The sequence below is a fragment of the Prionailurus bengalensis genome, chromosome B3 (assembly GCF_016509475.1).
Source record: "Prionailurus bengalensis isolate Pbe53 chromosome B3, Fcat_Pben_1.1_paternal_pri, whole genome shotgun sequence".
NCBI classification, from domain to species: domain Eukaryota; kingdom Metazoa; phylum Chordata; class Mammalia; order Carnivora; family Felidae; genus Prionailurus; species Prionailurus bengalensis.
In genome coordinates this window covers 111,918,964-111,940,018 of record NC_057355.1, presented here as the reverse complement: position 1 = coordinate 111,940,018, position 21,055 = coordinate 111,918,964, and the positions used below count along the sequence as shown (strand labels likewise).

The 21,055-nt window shown below is 43.4% G+C and overlaps 1 protein-coding gene across 1 annotated transcript in view; it reads right to left on the bottom strand.

Annotated features, from left to right (window-relative positions):
* Positions 1-19,423, bottom strand: part of FNTB (farnesyltransferase, CAAX box, beta) — a 67,177-nt gene extending 47,754 nt beyond the window's left edge. The window contains exons 1-2 of the mRNA XM_043556359.1: positions 19,114-19,423; positions 3,981-4,045 (exon numbers count right to left, since the gene is read on the bottom strand). Of these exons, the coding sequence (XP_043412294.1) occupies positions 3,981-4,045; positions 19,114-19,257 (209 nt within the window). The 5' untranslated portion in view covers positions 19,258-19,423. The remainder of the gene's footprint in view (positions 1-3,980; positions 4,046-19,113) is intronic.
* Positions 19,424-21,055: the final 1,632 nt, after the last annotated feature.

Genomic DNA, 21,055 nt, shown 5'->3' with positions numbered 1-21,055 from the left:
GAACTTAGAAATATATGTAATTGTATATTGTAAATACAACATAATTTCTTACTATGGCTTGAATCCCATTGGGTTTCAAGACCCTTCGTGATATGCCTCTACCTACTTCTCTCCAACCTCAACTCATGCCCTCACCAAGCTCCAGTCCCACTGCCTTCTTTGTGTCCTTTTCTTTGCAGTCTCAGGACTCCAGCTAATGCTGTTCCCTCTGCCTGGAACACTCCAACCACCTCCCAAACTGACCAACTCCTACTCTCCCTCTGGGTCTCATCCTGAGAGCCACTTTCTTTGAGAGGCCTTCTTCTATAGACTGAATGTTCGTGACCCTTCAAAATTCAGGTGGAGATCCTAATCCCCAGTGTGATGGTATTAGGAAGTGGCATCTCTGGGAGGTGATTAGGCCATAGGAGTGGAGCCTCATGAAGGGATTAGTGACCCTATAAAAGAGGCTCCAGAGAGCTCCCTCACCCCTTCCCCACGTGAGGACACAGTAAAAAGATGGTCATCTATAACCAGGGAGTGGGCCCTCATCAGACATCAAATCTGCTGCTGCTTTGATCTTGGGCTTCCCAGCCCTAAAAATAAATGTTTGTTGTTTAAACCACTCAGTCTACGGTAAATTGTTGTAGCAGATGGAATAGACTCAGACACATTCTCTAACTTCCCAACCTAAAATACATCCTCTCTGTTCTTCTCTCAGAGCCTTCAGTTCCCTTCTTTGACACTCATCCCGTTGGTAATTCTGTATTTGCATTTGTTTGTTTAATGGCTACCTCCCCCATGAGGCTGAGAGCCCAATAGGGGCAGAACCTGGGTCAGCCTTGACCACCCTATTTCCCAAGAGGAAAATTACATGTGAATATGTGTGTGTGTGTGTGTGTGTGTGTGTGAGAGAGAGAGAGAGAGAGAGAGAGAGTGTGTGTGTGTGCTTAGTTGATGCATCTCAGATTTCTCACTAAAGCTAATGTAGTAAGTGGAAAAGAGTAAATTCACAAGTGTGTGGAATAGTGAGAATAACCACGGGGAATGAAAAATTAACTTTCACGGGAAAGCAGGCTACTGGCAAACAAAAGTGTTGAAAGCATCTCACTCCAGGACAGGATGCAGGTTTCAGAGTTTTAGAGAAGGAGGGAAATCATTTATAGAATAGGGAATAATTGTAGGATGGATCAACATTCAGCTTCAGCCTTGAACTTCAGCCAAATCTGGTAGATATCTGGCTGTGGCACTGGAAGGTTCAATAGGCAAATGTCTCCCTCAGCATCATTCCTAGCATCCCTGGACCTGTGCGTGGTCAGTGGTCCTGAGTGTGTGTGCGATTCTATCACACGGATCGGTATCATAACCTCAAAGACAAACAAGCCATGCCGTTTAGATTTATTGCTAATAACAGAATATGCAGCTCAGCTAAAAAAGAAGCTTTGTTCCTGCATTGTGTCACGCTTTTTACATTTGACATCTAAAACGTTGAATATTGAAATGGCGAGAATATTTTAAAAATTTGCTAAATTTTCAGGTTTATTCTTTCATCCTGGAAGTTTGTTCTAGGACGTGATATCTGGCTTTAGCCTTCTATTGATATGTTGATTTATATCCACCATTCACTCAGCCATTCAGCAAAATATGTAACATCTCTAACATTAATTAGTGTGCTGTGACATAATGAAATGTTTACTGGCATCCTTTAAAACACTCATTTTTAGAGGCAACAATGACAAAATGGGAAATGTCAGATTCCTGAAATAAACCCAGAGCCCTGATATATTCTCTTTCTAAGAGGATCCAAACCCAAGAGGAACATTTTTGTTTTCCACCCACACCTGACCTAAGACCTCTGAATTCAGGGGATTTAATGGTTTTTATTGTCCTCCACAACCACTTCCAAAACACAACTTCTTCCTTCCAGACTATGTAACCTCCCATTCCCCCTCAGAATAAAAGAAAAGTCCCAGGGCTCTATTCTGATGGTGGGTGGAAAGGGATGTCAAATGATCAAAGGTCCCTTTGGAGACCCTGGGGACATGTATGTGTGCATAGAGCCTTAGACAGTAGACAGAGACTCAGCCCAATCAGGTGAGACACCGGGGAAGCAACTGCTAAACACAAAGACCCACCGAAAGCAATCACGCCCCTCGCCACCACCAAGTCCCTCCGCCTCTGGGGAAGCCTCCCCTGGACTGGGCGGAGTTGGTGCCCACCTGCCCCCTTCAGTTGTTTATTTACTTTTCTGTAAAAATACTCTGCTTTATCTTTAGCACAAATGGCAGATTACTTCATATATTTTTCTGTATTTTTATTTTTCCATTTAATATATCTTAAGAGATTATTCTAAGATAGAAACCATATTTAAATAAAAATCTGGAAGAAAATAAATGTTTTTAAAAACCTACTTTAAAAAATCTTTGGATTAAAAAATTTTTTTAAAAAGTGGGGGTGGGGGGGGCGGGGAGAGCACCTGGGTGGCTCAGTCGGTTAAGTGTCTGATGTCAGCTCAGGTCAGGATGCCACGGCTCCTGAGTTTGAGCCCCCATCAAGCTCCGTGCTGACAGCTCAGGGCCTGGAGCCTGCTTCGGATTCTGTCTCCCTCTCTCTGTCCCTCCCCTGCTTGCACTCTGTCTCTCTCTCTCAAAAATAAAAATAAAGGTTTAAGAAAAAATTAAAAAATTTTATTATTTAAGTAGAGGTGACATACGATGTTATATTAGTTTCAGCCCCCGAGCTGTCTAAACAAATGAGCTTCATTTCCTAATCTCCAGCTGTGGCATTCATTTATTGAGGCCTGACCTTTAGGTTAACACAGAGATTTAGTTTAGCAGTTCGGGAAAACACTCCTTTCATTAGTTGGTAATTTCCCTCTTTCTTTCCCCAGGGAAGAAAAACAAAGATAACCTTCCTACCTGCCTTTCCCTTTTTTCCAATTTGCCTTTTCCAATGATTTTCTGCCTTGGCTCATCAGAACTTCCAGAAGAAAATCTCTTTTTCAAGGAAATAGTGGCACACCACAATGGTGGGGAATAAAAGCCACAAGGTTCACTCAGGCTAGAACCATGTGTCACGCTTCAGTCAGTGAAGGCACCCAGGCGCAGGGGCTTGGGCAGGGGCACCTGCCCTCCGCTCCCTACAGCCAATCAGCCAGCAGCCCCGCTCGCCTTGGCCCAGAGGTGGTCCAGACAGCATGCTGTGTCACTGAGGTAAAATGATGGCCACACACAGCTTCAGACTACTGATCCATCCTGATGGCTGGAAAGGAGATACAGTCCAGTTCTAGAGGAACAACTCGTGACAGGAAGAGGCATGCTGATAAAGGGAGGAAAGAACCTCAGAAGGCTCTAGTGTGATACGGTATAAGCTAGAAACAAGAGAAAATAAAGGTTCAACTTAACTAATAAGTTTCTGCTTATAATCCCCTTTTTGGAATCTCTGACATCAAATTGCTTAGAAAACTTTAACTTGCTAAGTGCCAAGGAAAGCAAAATGGCGCTGTTTATTTTCTCCCCAGAAACTGAATCCCTGGGAGCAGCTGCACGCTTAGCAACAGGGGCCAGGCTGGGAGAAGCCGCAGCTCGGCCCATCCTCCCATCGGATCACAGCATACATCGAGAGAATCCATCCTTTGCTGCCCCCTTGGGCTCTACGTCTGTTTCAAAGTATAATCCCAGAAAGAAAACCACCAGAGTAGTAGGTCACAACTGAGCAGCAGAAACATGAATTTCCTCTCCCCATCTTCAGAGCTCAGAGTTCAGGCCTTGAGGGGTACCCCCACATAACACGAGCTGGCTCAGCTTGAGGGGAGCATCTCCTTTAAACCGCTAACAGAGGAAGGGCTTGGGGTCACATGCTTATCCAGGGGGCCACAAGGTCAAGAAACCCGTCTCATGGCAGACTTATCCCCAAGGTTGAACAGGCTCGTGGAGGAAAGAAGAAAGGCTCACAGAGGAGGGGGTGTTCTCCCACATCCCCTCAAACTCCTAAATGCTTACCTTGGTACAAGGTGGTTGAACTTGTAAGAACTGAAGACGTCTTGGATCTTCTCTTCTACTTTTGCCTGGTAAGAACGCAGGAGATGGGAGAGAGAGAAAACAAATACCAATGAGCCTCTATCAACTTTTTCTTCCTGTTGCCACAAATGCCCATTGGTTGCAGTTGTCTGGTGTGGTTTTGTACTTCACGATACTGTAAGACTAGAAACAGGGACTCGGCAGGGTGACAGGCTCAGGACAGAAGAAACAGAGAATGATCTATACCAGGCTGGCATTACAATCGACTTCTGAAGTAAACCATCCAAATATCCAAACTAATGGCAGTTCTGGAGTTTGGCACACTGGCATCAGTTACTTAGGGAGCAGACAAGGCATTTTGCTTGAGAGATTTACGTTCGCCTGCTCTATGAAGTTCTTTAGGTGTTCACTTAACTGGCCATTCACAAATACAAAATTAATTCCTGCCAAGGGTCATACTCCTTATTGGCAGATCGAACCGTTTAAATACAGATTGAACAGTATTAAAATTCCCTAAGGGATTTACAAGAACATCATCGATCACTGAAACACCAAAGAAACAGCCCATCTGGTCATTGGTCCTAAGTCACGGAAAGGACTCCACAGTCCCATAACATGAAGGATCTCGGAAAATCAGGTCACAAAAAAAAGCGGATCCCCCGTTTCCTCTGAAGACCTATCACAACACGGTCACACAGTTCAGCTTCTGTAAGGAAAGGGTCCAGCAATGCAGGAGTGGATTGGTTAACAGGATACAGGGTTTCTCCTTCACTGGCATCCCTGTTCTTTGTAGTGAGGCATGTCCTCATTGAGGTTTCAAGACACATAATAATGTCCTCTCTGGGAATTTCAAAATGTATTCTTTATTTCTGAATCATCCACCGAGTTAGAGCATCTAGTCCCTTGACGTGTGTGCAAGAATTATTTGTGATGAGGAGGGGAGCGCTGATGTGAATCATCTAAAATGGCAGCCAGTCTCAAATCATTTATACTTGGTTTTAGGATATACTTTGGTATTTGCCTCCGAACATGAGTTTGAGGGATAATCTGGCTAAGAGTTCACAATACTTCAAAAAACAGAAGTCACTGTGAGAATCTGACTCAGGAGGTATGAGGAAGTTGTCCCAATTCTTCACTATTCCTTTCCGAGACACTCACACAGGACTAACATAAAGCACCAGCCTAAATGGAACACAGACTGCATTTCTTAATGACACCTTCCTTAGCTATAAGCTGAAAGGGACAGAAAAATATACAAAAAACATACGTCAGTAAGATTATAAAGATTTGCCTACAATATACTGTTAGAGCTAAGTGAATTGATGAGTTCTGAATGAAACAAAACCAAGTGGGAGGAAAACTCACTTCCTTTACCCCAGTACAAATCCACACAACTTAGTAATATTCCAGGGCAAATGGATGAGCCCATCACTTCCTTAGCATTCTGACATTGAGACCCCTAGGAAGAAAAGCATTCAGCCAAGAGACCCACCTCAGCTCCCCCTAGTACAACACAGCAGCCAAGTACTAGATGAGGAAAATGGCGGTTTATCGCTAAACTTGGGACACCTGACAGACATAAAGCAGAAAGTGCTTAAAATATTCCCAACACAGTGTCATTTCTCTTTGGATTTCCTAATCACTCTTCTGCAGAATGAACAAGTGATATTCCAATGCAGTTAGTAACGAAATCATGCCTGAAAATCTAACTTATGAATTCTAATAAATACCTGAGTGTTATAGGTCAGCTGTTCATAAAAATGGACAAAGAACAATTCCCTTTATCTTCTCTTAAGAAATGGCATATTTTTGGGGTGCCTGGGTGGCTCAGTCAGTTTAGCGTCCGACTTCAGCTCAGGTCATGATCTCGCGGTCCATGAGTTCGAGCCCCGCGTGGGGCTCTGTGCTGACAGCTCAGAGCCTGGAGCCTGTTTCAGTTTCTGTGTCTCCCACTTTCTCTGACCCTCCCCCATTCATGATCCGTCTCTCTCTGTCTCAAAAATAAATAAACGTTAAAAAAAAAAAAAGAAATGGCATATTTTTGGGGCGCCTGCGTGGCTCAGTCGGTTAAGTGGCCAACTTCGGCTCAGGTCGTGATCTCACAGTCTGTGAGTTCGAGTCCCACGTTGGGCTCTGTGCTGACAGCTTAGAGCCTGGAGCCTTCTTCAGATTCTGTGTCTCCCTCTCTCTCTGCCCCTCCCCCATTCATGCTCTGTCTCTCTGCCTTTCAAAAATGAATAAATGCTTAAAAAAAAAATCTTAAAAAAAACTGGCATATTTTTCTTTTTGAAAAAAAATTTGTTTTAATGTTTATTTCTTTTTGAGAGAAAGACACAGAGTGTGAGTGGGGGAGAGGCAGAGAGAGGGAGACACAGAATCTGAAGCAGGATCCAGGCTCTGAGCTGTCTGCACAGAGCCTGATGCAGGGCTCAAACCCACAAACTGTGAGATCGTGACCTGAGCCGAAGGCAGATGCTTAACCGACTAAGCCACCCAGCACCCAAGAACTGGCATATTTTTCTAATGGCTTCATTGAGATATAATTCACACATCATTCGATTCATCTACTTAAAGTGCATGATTCAATGGCTTTTGGTCCACTCACAGAGTTGTGCATCCATCACCACAATCAATTCTAGAACATTTTCACTACCCAAGAAAGAAATGCTGCACCCATCAACAGTCACCCCCAACCCTCCACCCTCCCTAGCCCCTGTCAACCACTCATCTACTTTCTATCTTTATGGATTTGTCTATTCTGGATATTTCATATAAATGTAATCACATGATATACAGTCCTTTGTGACTGTCTTCTTTCACTTAGCATGTCTCCAAGCTTCATCCATGTTGTGGCATGGACCATTACTTCATTTCTTTTTATTGCCAAGTAAAATTCCATTTTATGGATATATCACATTTAGTTTATCATTCATCAGTTGATGGGCATTTGAGTTGTGTTCCCACTTTGGGATTATTACAAATAAAGTCACTATGAACATTCTTATACGGGTTTTTGGATGGACATATGTTTTCATTTCTACTTAGATACAGGCAGAGACCTAAGGCATGGAATGACTGGATCATATGGTAACTCTAGGTTTAACTCTTTGAGGAACTGTTAGGCTGTTTTTTTAAAGTTTATTTATTTATTTTGAGAGAGAGAGAGAGAGTGCCAGAGGGGAGGGGCGAGAGAGGGAGAGAGAATCCCAAGCAGGCTCCTCACTTGTTAGTGCAGAGCCCGATGAGGAGCTTGAACCAGACTGTGAGTGAGATCATGACCTGAGCCCAAGAGTTGGATGCTTAACCGACTGAGCCACCAAGGTGCCCCTAGACTGTTTTCCAAAGCAGGAATACCATTTTACATTTCCACAGCCAATGTATGAGTGTTCTACTTTCTTCACATCCTTACCAACACATGTTATTCTCTGTGGGTTTGATTATACCCATCCTAGTGGCTGTGACGCAATGTTTCATTGATTGCAATTCTCTGATGGCTAATGATGTTGAGTATCTTTTTATGGGCTTTTTGGCCATTTGTATATCTTCTTTAGAGAAATGTCTATTCAGATACTTCATTCTTTTTTGTTGTTGTTGTCCTTTTATTACTGAGCTGTAATAATTCCTTATATATTCTAAACACAATCCCTTATCAAACACATGATTTACAAAAATTTACTCCCATTCTATGTGTTGTCTTTAGGAACTGGTATATCTTAGAAAAGGATCTCTAGGGCTCACAGTATGGTTTCTAGAGTACAACTTTAATGTTTATTTATTTTTGAGAGACAGAGGGAGACAGCACGAGCAGGGGAAGGGCAGAGAGAGAGGGAGACACGGAATCTGAAGCAGGCTCCAGGCTGTGAGCTGTCAGCACAGAGCCCAATGCAGGGCTCAAACCCACGAACTGCGAGATCATGACCCGAGCCGAAGTCGGACACTTAGCCAACTGAGCCACCCAGGCACCCCTAGAGTACAACTTTAAAAATAATGCTTAGCAATTAGCCTGCAAATGTTTTGACAAACAGTAATGGATTAATATAGAAATTAAAAAGAACTCATCTGAGGGGGCGCCTGGGTGGCTCAGTCGGTCGTGCATCCGACTCTTGATTTCGGCTTAGGTCATGATATCACGATTATGGGATCAAGACCCGCATCAGCTCCATGCTGGGCGTGGAGCCTGCTTAATAAAGAACTCATCTGGTGTAGAGAAAAATCAAAGTAATCTCCACAACATGCAACATCCTTTTTTGCCTTCCCTTCTCCCCACATAGCCTGCCAAGTGTTATATAAAATCTGAGTAAATTTGTTACTGAGAAGACGTAAGCATTCTTTGCTCTGATTTGTATAGCAGAAGGAAAGCAGATAAGCTATTTGTATACAAAGGCATTACCATAGCAGGCCAGAGGCTGCTATCCTTAGAAAGGCCAGCTTGAAAGGTTGACCCTTGGATGCTGTCTGGAAACCTGAATTTGGAGACACTCCCCACCATTCCCAGAACTGATGAGTGGCTCACTGTCCTGAAACTGCATACACAATCTTGTTTATGCTGAACAGCTACTTTCTTTCTGGGAGTCTGGAATGTGGAGACGTGTTGGGCAGAAGGTATGTATGTGATGAACCCCCACTAAAAACCATGAGCCCCCAAGTATCTAACAAGCTTCTCTGGTAGACAGCACTTTGCATGTATTGTTACAATTTGATGCCCGAGAAATGAAGCACGTCCTGTGTGACTCCACTGGCAGAAGACTCTTGGAAGCTTATGTCTGGTTTCCTCCAGACTTCACCCTGTGAGCCTTTCACTTGCTGATTTCGCTTTGTAGGCTTTTGCTGTAATAAATCATAACCACGAGTACAACCTATATACTGAATTCTCTGAATCCCTGTAGTGAATCAACTAGGGGTAGTCTTGGGGACCTCCAACACATTAGGAGATTTAGAAATTTAGCCTTTAGGATAGAATTAAGGGAAGCAGTCCTAACAACTGTTTAATATATACAGGCAAGATCTATAACCAAGTTCCTTTTAAAAATTTTATCAAAATCCTCACTTTAAATACAGGAAAAATGACATTAACTATTAAAAAAAAACCAAAGCTCCTCAGTCATGAAAACTCTGAATATATAGTTCTCAAATCAGAATTAAAAAAAAAAAATCAGCTTCAATACTGCACAGGGATGCTGAAGCGTGCCCACTTTCCCTGAACTCTCACTTTATCTTGGATTTCCACACTTCCTTTCCACCCCAAAGGAACAGACTATTCTATTCTAGTCAATCTCTCCTTTCAGCATGAGAACCCCAAAAGGCAAGGCAGTTACCAACGGGGACAATACAAAGGCTGATTAACAGCCACATAACAACAGATAATTTTCTTTTGCATAAATAGCAAAGGGCCCATAGGTTCATCTCCCTTGGGCACAGGGCACACAGTTCATGACCATGTTAATGAAAGTGATATGACTCTTGGGAGGAGGATGACGGCGTAAAGCATCTGATCTGTTTCAGAAACATTGCTATATGAAACGTTACAAGAAACGTCACCAGGATTAGTCACCAGAAGATTTAGTTTTAAGGGATTAGCTCTTCAAAATTTTTAAATAGCCTGGAAAAAAAAATAACTTTGACTAATTCAAATCACACACACACACACATACACACACACACACGCACACACACACAAAGACATAGAAAGAATCTTGAGGGGGGGTGCCTGGGTGGCTCAGTTGGTTGAGTGTCTGACTCTTGATTTTGGCTCAGATCCAACCCTGTGTTGGGCTCTGCACTGACAGCGTGGAGCTTGCTTGGGATTCTCTCTCTCTTTCTCTCTCTCTGCCCCTCCCCTGCTTGCTCTCTCTCAAAAATAAATAAATAAACTTAAAATAAAATAAAATAAAATAAAATAAAATAAAATAAAATAAATCCTTTAATCATCTATATGACAGAAATTAGGTAGAGGGTAAACAGATGCTATCAACTGTTCTGTATATTTAATATTTTTTATAATAAAATGTTGGATGACGTGATTAAGGATCAAAACAAAACAGAACACTTAATACCCAAATTTCACCATGACTACTTTAAGAAAGATTTTTGAAGCATAAGAAAGATTTTTGAAAAGATAAATACATTTGCAGACACATATACAATGCATCTATATCCTAACCTGGCCTTGACTTGTACTTCTGTGGCCATCTTTGCCTCACCCCATTTTAGCAAGAATCCTACAAATTGGTTTAGCCAGCATCCCCCATCCTTCTTTTTTATTAATTCTGAAGTTAACACACAGTGTAGTCTTTTTTTATCTAATAATTTATTTATTTTTTATAATTTACATCCAAATTAGTATATAGTAAAGCAATGATTTCAATAGATTCCTTAATGCTCCTTACCCATTTAGCCCATCCCCCCTCCCACAACCCCTCCAGCAATCCTCAGTTTGTTCTCCATATTTATGAGTCTCTTCTGTTTTGTCCCCCTCCCTGTTTTTATATTATTTTTGTTTCCCTTCCATTATGTTCATCTGTTTTGTCTCTTAAAGTCCTCATATGAGTGAAGTCATATGATATTTGTCTTTCTCTGACTAATTTCGCTTAGCATAATACCCTCCAGTTCCAACCACGTAGTTGCAAATGGCAAGATTTCATTCTTTTTGATTGCCAAGACATAGAGCGTAGTCTTAACTTAAGGAGTAGAACCCGGTGATTCATCTCTTATGAATCCCCGATCCTTAATATCTGGTCATCCTCAGTATCTGACCGGGTTCCTCATCCTCCACTGTCCCCCAGTGATGTCTGCTTACCCTGGCCTGCCTTGAGGAGGAATCCTGCTAAATTGGGTTAGCTAGAATTTCTTTCTCCTGACGAGTCCTCTTAGTAGGTTTCCATCCACCAATCCTTCCAGCTTGCTCCCTGACTATAAATTCCCACTTTCCCTTGTATTCAGAGTTGAGCCCAATCTCTCTCCCCTACCACAAACATCACCATGGTAATAAAGTCTTGAATACAGACTTCCTTTTACAAGCGTCACAAGTAATTTTTCTCCTCATAATACTACCTATTGGGATGCCTGTATGGCTCAGCTGGTTTCGGCTCAGGTCATGATCTTACAGTTTGAGAGATCGAGCTCCGAATCAGGCTCTGTCGCCTGGTTGGGATTCTCTCTCTCTCTCTCTCTCTCTCTCTCTCTCTCCCCCGCCCCCACCCCGGCTTTGTCTGTCCCTCCCTCGCTCATGTGCACAAGCACTGTCTCAAAATAAATGAACATTTTTTTTTTCAACGTTCATTTATTTTTGGGACAGAGAGAGACAGAGCATGAACGGGGGAGGGGCAGAGAGAGAGGGAGACACAGAATCGGAAACAGGCTCCAGGCTCTGAGCCATCAGCCCAGAGCCCGACGCGGGGCTCGAACTCCCGGACCGCGAGATCGTGACCTGGCTGAAGTCGGACGCTTAACCGACTGCGCCACCCAGGCGCCCCAATGAACATTTTTTAAAAACAAAAATAAAAACAAACAAACAAAAAGAACACAACACCACCCACACCCACCAGCAGAGTCACTAAAGTTGAAAAAACCAACAACACCAAATGTTGGCAAGTTGTGGAGCAACCAGCACTCTTATTATACAATGTGGGTGAGGGTATAAAATGTACAACCACTCTGGAAAAGGCCAGCAGTTTCTTATAAAACTCAGCATACACCCACCGCATGATGCAACAATTCCACTTTTAGGTCTCTCCTCAAGAGAAATGAAAATATATGCTCACAAAAAGACTTCTACAAGGATGTAGCATTGACAGCAGCTAATATCCAAAATCTAGAAGTAGCTCAGTTGTCCAAGAAGAGGGGAATAGATCTTAAAAATCAACAACTGTGTTAAAAAGAAAACCACAGGCCCAAATAAAGTCACTTATGCTAGGCCATGTCACCAACCTGGGGCTTGATCATCTAACCTAACTGCACTTTCAACCTCCCCTAGAAACGTAATCTTAACCAGTCAAGCATTTTCTGGTCAGTGCCAATAAGGTAACTTGTCACACGGGCCCTCTCCATGGACGTGGCCATGGAAAGGGTGACTGCCCAAAATAAACCTTTCTTTCTGTGTATGACTTCTTTGTTCTACTTTTAAAAACTTCTCCCTTTCTGTAGTTCTTTGGAGTTCCTTTCTACCTGCTAGAATGGATGCTGCCCAATTAATGAATTGTTTAATAAAGCCAATTAGATCTTCAAATTTATTCAGCTGAATTGCGGTTTTTAACAGATCAGGTGGGATCCAAAGAAAAACCTGTGATGGCATGAGGAGACAATGAGAAGCACAGGTGTGGTGCCCTGCAAGCCCTTTTGAGTTCATGGTCTTTCTCACCATTCCTGAGGGCCACTGGCAGGCTCCTCTCCGTGGAGCTCCCCATCTGATTGGCTTCCCAGTCTAGGGTTACTGGTCAGTCTAGCCCCAGTCCTTAGCCCTTGGTTCAACCCGCAATTCCACGTCGGAATCCCTTCCCTAGTTCCAGTCCACAGTCTCCATTAATGGAGTCTGCTGGCTTAATCCAGACTGGACGTTACCGGCGGTGTGCACAGGGCCTATTAGCCAATCTGCAGTACCTTCTAAACCCCAGCCCTTGGTTCCGTCTTCAGATTCCATGCGGGGAACTACCGGTGGCAGCCGCAAGTCTCCCTTTGTTTGGAATCAGCCCACAGCCCCCATTCTTTGACGTCTGCTGGTTCAACCTTTTCCCCAGTCCCTAGTTCTCTGGTTACTGCTGGTGTCCACAGTTCCATTTCCTCAGTACTGTTGCTTTCTGTTATGTGCACATGAAGTAAAAGCTTAAGTCAAAGAAAATAATAAATAAATAAACAAACAAACGAATGGGATCCTTAAAATCTAAAGAATTGAGTGCCCACCTTCTGGTGCATCTGCTTATTTCATATCTAAGAACTATGGTCCCAGAAGCCATAAATAGATGTTTACGTTTGAGTCCTAAAGAACTTGGCTTGGTAACTGTTAGGAGCCCCAAAATAATGCCAGACAGAAAAAAGCCAGTCAGAAGCACAGAATACTCTCCATTCACGGATAAGTGGTAAAAACCAACTAATGCATTTGGTACTTTCTCTTCCACAGCTTCCATCCAAAGCCGGTCTAATGATGCACTAACTTTCATATCATGGACTATCAAGCCCCTTCTTCCACATCTCTCCCTCTCTCTCGGAGGAGGACCCTTCCAAAAAGCAGATTTGCTGCCTGAGACCCATGCTGATGCTGCAGATACAGTGAGTGAAAGAATTATTAGATTCAATATAAGGCCAGGATTTCCCAGAAAAAAAAAAAAAAAACCCTCAGGAAAAAGAAGTCATTTTATAAGCAATCCTTACAATGTACCTCTTCCTATAGGAAGTCCTCCCAATCCCTTTATTTTAAATACAAAATACCAGTTGGGGTTGATGTATCAGCCTAAAACAACCTCAGTCAAGGTCTGGTTTGGGCTGCTTATAAAAAATAAGCTGATGGTACGAAGGAAAGATGACAAATTAAGCACAGATTTAGCAATTATTCCTGAGGCTACGAACTCACACTAAGCGCCCACTGTAAACCCTTTTAAAGATCATTTTAAAAAGTAAATAGTAGCTGAGTTGCAGTGATCACAGATATACACCTACGGGACACATTGTAAAAGAATTCTACCCTTACAAAATTGGGTAGTTGTAACTTGGGATAAAATTATTCTTACCCATAATCAAAAGGGATTTATCTCAAAAACCTGAAAATGTGCTCTGGAAAAATACATTGGTTGATCCAAAATGTGGCTCCAGCAAGATAAAAATACTAAGGGCAAAAATGTATGTGAAGATTTTGGAGAAAAATTTGTTATAAATAAAGAGGAAAAACACTATTTCTAAACTACTGTGATTTTACAAAGTATGTGATTCTAAATAGGTACATGTACCTAAATTTAAAATGTAAATTTTGCAAGTAGGCATTCGATATGTTCACCTACATACTTAAAAGTACACGTATTTTCAGGGCGCGTGGGTGGCTCAGTCGGTTAAGTGTCCAGCTTCAGCTCAGGTCATGATCTTGTGGTTCATGAGTTCAAGCCCCATGTCAGGTTCTGTGCTGACAGCTCAGAGCCTGGAGCCTGCTTCAGATTGTGTCCCCCTCTCTTTCTCTGCCATCCCCCACCCCGCCCACTTGCACTCAGTCTCTCTCTCTCTCAAAAAAACAAAAAAAATTAACATTAAAAAAAATACACATATTTTCAAGTGGACCAAACCTTTTTTTTGTTTGTTTGTCCTTTTTAATAGGAAAAATGGAGGAATTTGATATTTGGAATTGTCTTATAGTTGAGCAACATGGTACATGCTGAATTTCAATAAAGCAAAACTGATTCACCACAGCTAGCCTACTAACCACATAACCAAGCAGAGCTCTGGTTCCTTCTATCAGAAGCACAAAAAACTAATAGGTTTGATCACATTTAGTGACTTGTTTCACCCCCATTTCATAATCGTTCAGAGATTATAACTTGAAACAAGTCAACAGTAGGTGTCCAGGATTCATTCCTGGACCCTTGACGTCCCCTCCGTCAGGATCTGCAGTGGCACAAGGCTCAACACTTGAAGCCAACTCCTCTGCCTATCTCTGCATCCCTCCCCACCACCCACCCCTGATTCCATTGGCCTCACCCACCCAGCTGATCTAATTTCCTACCACAGCCAACCTGCTCCCTCCATTCCCAGTAAAGTGGAGTTTTCCCTCCTAACAGCTCCTCTGACTGGAATAGCTGTCCCCCAACTCCATCCTTTACAACCCAACATTCTCCATGAAACTGTCCTGACCACCTCCTTAGCCCACAACACCCTGGCCTCCACTCCCTAAACCCCTGTGCAACGCAGACATAACTCAGCACTTACGTGCTCTTGTAAATTATTCTGTGGTTGCTTCAGGCATATTCTTTTTTCTAAGAGAAAATAATTGTCAGAGCAGGAACTAAGACCAATGATCCTTCCAGATATCCTCCACAGTTGATTGTTACTTGACTGAATGTTGTCTAATGACCTCATGCCATTTCAAGTGGAGGATGCTTTGGTCCCTGTTCAAGGACAAATTAAAAGAAAAACAGGAGTAGTGCCTTCTGTAAACAACTCTTTTTGGCAAACCTCTGAGACTGTGCCAGTATTAACCTATGGCCTGAGTCACAGAACATTTGCCATGGGGTGATTGCGAATAACACAAAAAAAGGAAGATGACCACATCCTGCTTTCTAGAGTTGCAAAAGGTTCTCCATCCACCCAGCCCATCAGTGAAAGAGCTTGTCAAAGTAGAAATCTTTAAAAATACCCAGAACTTGGCCACTCCTCACTGCCTCTACTACCACGGCCCTGACACCCATCACCTGGAGCACTGCAACAGCCTCCTACCTGGTTTCCCTGCACCTGTCCTCACCTCCGCACAATCTCCTCTCAACAGGGACCTACATGGGTCTGTTAAAATACTGGTCAGATTGAGTCAAAAGTCTAAGATCATAGACCAGTCTGACTCCTGGCAGGAAAATAGAAGGCACATTCAAAGTGGGTGATTTGAGGAGAGTTTATAAAGGAACTAGTTACAAAGGTGTGGGCAAACACTCCTTTCCTAAGGGAAACCATAGGAGAGTGCGATACTCTGGGGCAGGCAACACAGGGCTACTCGGTCCCCTCCTAGGCATGGAAGTGTGAAGAGAAGGAGTGAAGAGGGCACCAGGGAGCTCCAATGGAAGGTGTCTGATAAGAGTTGTGAGTGCCTCCACTCTAAACACCCTGCAGACCGTGCAATCCTGCAGGAAAGGAGTAAATGTGCTGATCTCATTCTCCCTCCCTCTCATCCCCTATCAATACAAACACAGCCAAATACACCCAGAAGACATAATGCAAGGGAACCTGTCCATGCAGGTGACCTCTTGGGGCACATTTGTAGACAGGGTGGAAAAGGGTAGAGTGGATCTGGGGAGGTAAACAGAAAACTATCCAGCCAAATGGCTTCCCATCACAATCAGGGTATTCGAAAGTATACTTACAATGGTCTGTAAGGCCCTACAAGATCTGACCTTATCTCCTATTCTCCTGTTTACTAATCTCTCTCCTCACAGTGGCTCTCCACTCACCGGGCACTAGAAGGCCTCAGGTCCTTTACACTTACTGCTTTCTCCGCCCAGAATGCTTTTTCCCCAGACACACACGGCTTGCTTCCTTACTTATTTCAGGTCTCAGTCCAAGTGGCAGGCACATCATCAGAGGCCTTCCCTTACCTCCTTATATAAAACTCTTCTGCTCCTACCCGACCCTTTCCTGGCATACTCCATGTCTCTTATCCTACTTTCTTTTTCTCTACAGCACTTCTAAGTAAATTAGATAGATACATAGATAGATAGATAGATAGATAGATAGATAGATAGATAGACGGATAGATTTCCCCCCATTTTGTTGACTGCCTCCCTGGCCCAGAACAAAGTTTCATAAAGGCACCGACTTGGCCTGTTTTGTTCACTGCCTTATGTCCAATGCCTTGAACAGTGTGTGGCACATAGAAGGCACCCAAGTAGTCGTTGAACAAATAAAAATGTGAATGAATAGTACAGAAGAATCCATAGCTAAGGGCTCTTTATTGTTTATAGGTTTAAATTCCTATAATCAAAGTGTTGTTGAACAAATAATTAAGTCTCCTGATAATCAGATAGGAATCAGGAGACAAACATTTGTTCCTATTGGCAATGGCACAAAATTGAACCCTGTTGGTAAATCCCTATGAATAAATGGACAGAACCGAAAGAATAACAGTAGTATCTTCTGTAGACAACTCCTCCTGACAAAGTTTCTTATGAATATATATCATCATTAACCTACCAAACTAGTACTTCTCTAAGCCTCGGTTTTCTTGTCTGTGAAATGGAAAAGGATTGAATGATACAATCTATATGGTGGGCATTTAGCACAGAACTGGGACCCAGTAAATGGATACTACTGATTTTTAGTGCTGGCACTGAGGTAACCATTAGTATGAGATACTATATCATCTTCCTACTCTCTGGAACTGTTTATCCCAGACTTTTAAAATGTCAGCTGGAAGAATGACATGGAAAAGACCTATAAGATGCTCTATTATCGAACACACAGTAGAGCCTAGATTTGAAAGACACCATATTATAACCATGTTCCATATCAGAAACCTAGCTTCCACACCTGGCCCAGGCCTTGGCTGACCCTTTGGCAGCCCAGAATCTTGCTCATCCATTTAAAACAAAAAAAATTTTTTTAATGTTTATTCATTTTTGAGAGAGAGAAATATAGAGTGTGAGTGGGGGAGGAGCAGAGAGAGAGAGAGGGACACAGAACTCGAAGCAGCCTCTAGGCTCTGAGCTCTCAGCACAGAGCCTGATGCAGGGCTCAAACTCATGAACTGTGAGATCATGACCTGAGCTGAAGTCAGACGCTCAACCGACTGAGCCGCCCAGGCACCCCTTGCTGCATCCATTTTTGCATCACTTATTATGCCTAGACATTTAAAATATAAGTGCTAGTGTTTCTTGGCAGGAACTAAGCAGGGGCACTTCACTGAAAAAAAAAAAAAAGTAGTACAGGAAAAAGAGAGCAGATCAGTGAAACTCCTGTTAATGTTCCTGTTTTTGACTTGCCCCTTAAACATGGAAGTCTGTTCTGGTCTCTAAATGAACAGACCAACTTCTGATTCCCTTTTCTCTGCTAGTATTCTATCCATATTCTAAAGTGCTGAGTCAGTTCAGTTAACTATATAAAAAGTAACTTAATAGTGTTACATCACATACCAAGGAACAAGCTTGACCTGAATAAACTCTACAGTCTGTTACTTAGGAACACTGCAAAGATCCTGTAGGTTTCATTGGTGGAAGATTTCTTTGCAATCTTTTACAAAAGGTTTCTGTAGAAAGACACACTGGTGGGCTAAGCTGGGGGGCTAGATTCAAAAGGTAAGGGTTTCCTTTCAATCCTAAAACCTATGTAGCATAAATTCCAGTTACAATATTCTTTCTGCTTACCATGTGTATAATTGTCTATTCAAGTCCTTGCTTTTTTTGTTTTTAATTTATAATTATATCTATAGTCATAAATATACAATATGATAACTATCACTATGAATTTTGCCTAAATACAGGATTCCAAATTCAGGTATGAAAGTCAAAGCAGGTCCCTCCAAGGTTAAGCCTGGAGACTGATCTTAATACGAGATCTTATTTAGAAAGCAGCCTGATGCTTATTTGTTAGTGCTAAAAAGAACCATCTCAACCACTTCTAAGGACAGGCAAACATTTCCACAAGAACTTGGGAACAATTCCAATTGCAGAAGGAAAAGGAAAACAAAACTAGAGTTCACTACTCATTCCTCAAGCGCTTTTCAAAGTGATAGGTTTGAGGCCTCAATGAATGAAGGATAAGTCGTCTAAAATTTCATTTTAATTAGCGCGTTTCAAATAGTACTGTTTTCCTGTCTGTTTTCTTCAACCAGGTTGTGCCATGCCCATGGTCAGGAAAGGTTTTATTTCTTTGTACTTCCAGCGTTGAACATCGTGTGTCCAATACTTTGCTGGTGCTCAAATAACATGCCCACCCACGAGGTAGGCCCTACAGGATCTGGCCCCGTGGGTCAGTAATTAAACAGATCATGGAATGGCATGACCGCAGTCTGGCCGCTCCTCTTCCCCTCTGTGTCCCCAAACTACGAGCAAGGTGAGGAAAGTGCACTATCCATCCGAGAACCTCCCAATGTCCCGGCGGAATGAAACAAGCTGCCTGACCCGCCCGGGGTGCTTCAGTCCTCCAAGGCACAGAACACTATTCTCTCCGCTTCCTTAAGCAGAGAGGACCCAGGTACTGTCCTCTCCTCCAGACCCAACCCTGAGAACGACCCCTCCCCAACCCGGCCCCACAAATGCTCCATTCCCAAGCCGAAGCCTGGGCGCCCAGAACTGCCCAGAGCTTCCCAGAGGGGAGGCGCCGCGGTGCACTGTGGGAGTCGTAGTTCCCCGGTGAGTTTCGCACCCCGACGGCCCTGCGGACCGGACTCTCGCTCCCAGAAGCCCCCGCGCGGGCGCCTCGCTCAACCCGGCCGCCTCACCTGTTCTATGGACGTGACTGTTTCCACCGAGTCGTCCTGCAACCGCTCCCGCGCGTGCTCCGGCCTCAGACTGTACAGCGGCTCTGACCACACAGGTGAGGAAGATGGAGGGCAATAGTAGGTGAAGGAACTCGGAGAAGCCATGATCAGGAGAGCAGCGGGCGGTGTATAGTACTCCCTTCGTCAAACAACAACGCGCATTGAAACTCAAACGGGCTAAGGCGCTACGGAGAGCGAATAGAGTCAAAAAGTCTTTGAACGCGAATTTCTCTCCACCCACCTACACATCTTAAAGGAGAGAGTTATTGGGATGCTTCCGCCCCCCATTGGGCAGAGTTGCTGCTGCAGGAGACTCAGCTTCTTGGCGCGCAAGGAAGGGAGGACGTGTCTGTCCATCTGGATTCCATTTCAGAGAGATGGTGTAGGACGCCTCGGTTCGTTACGCAAAGTAACACACGCACGCAGGCACACTTCAATATTGTGCTAATTGCCACTTAATTGTAATGACAGTAGTTCGCAGTTTCGAGTGCCCAAGAACTGTGAGTGTAACCGTAAAAACATTTGACAGCTCTCCTGACTCAGACACTCTATCACTAACAGAATTCTGGACACCTTTGGGTGCATGACAGCCGCCTGGGGAGAAGCCGGTGGATTCTCAACAAGGGAATTGCTTTCTCGTTACTGGCGCGATGATGGAGGGAAGGGGCGTTGTAGTTGTTTCCTATCCCCCAGGGAGTTACGATGCAGTAGTAGGAAGTAAAGTGCAGTAGCAGGAACAAGTATAAGTGAAACGACAAAGGAAATATTCAGTAGTTTTGGGGGGAGCACCTACTCTATGTCAAACACTGCGCTAGGCCCCAGGAATACAAAAGTGAACAAAACAAACAAGGCTCCTGCCCTTGGGAACCTTAGAGTCTAGTGGAATAGACAGAATTAATGAATGAACACAATATATGAAGACTTGTGATAAATGGTATGAAAGAAAATAACAGGGTCTACAAAAGAGAGGAAAGGAGGAGGGGACTAATTAGAGTGAGTGGTCAGGCCCAGCCTCTTTGACGTCTGTCTGAGACCCAAAAGATGACAAGGAGCCATCCACATGAACCGTATGAGCTCCACTAGAGGAAGGAACAAGTTTGAGAGAACATTGCCACGAATATACATATGTATGTTTATTAATTCTGATAATTTAATCTGAAGGTGTTCAGAATAAAATTCTTACTGAGTGGGATTAATCATCATATACACCTCCATAAAAATGTTAAAAGTTGTGATTTTAGGAAAATCCTATTTTGGACAAGGAGTAGAAGAGAATCTCTTTAAGGGCCCACATCAAAAGGACTACATCAAAATTATAATACCAAGAGTCGCAGCAGGGCAGAGGTACTATATTAACAGACTTTCCAGATAGACTCAGACAACCTCCTGCCCAGAGTACTTTACTCTGTTCCCCCTCATTTCCAAGTCCCATGTCTTGGGCCCAAGGAGCTGCGGTGTGGTATTTCACAACCAAATATTCTCCTATCTGTTTCTGGTGTTAAATAGAAGTGCTCAGTGGGGCGCCTGGGTGGCGCAGTCGGTTAAGCGTCCGACTTCAGCCAGGTCACGATCTCGCTGTTGGTGAGTTCGAGCCCGGCGTCGGGCTCTGGGCTGATGGCTCAGAGCCTGGAGCCTGTTTCCGATTCTGTGTCTCCCTCTCTCTCTGCCCCTCCCCCGTTCATGCTCTGTCTCTCTCTGTCCCAAAAATAAATAAACGTTGAAAAAAAAAATTTTTAAAATAGAAGTGCTCAGAAAGATTCTAAAGCTGAGGCTGGGATGGCCTAAAGGCCTCAGGCAGGTAAACTATCACCATGCCCATTTCAGTGGTAGTGTTGCTGAATTAAATCCTGTTGGTGGCAGGATGTTTCTAAATCTGAGAATAAGAGGCTCTGTGGGTTAGGGT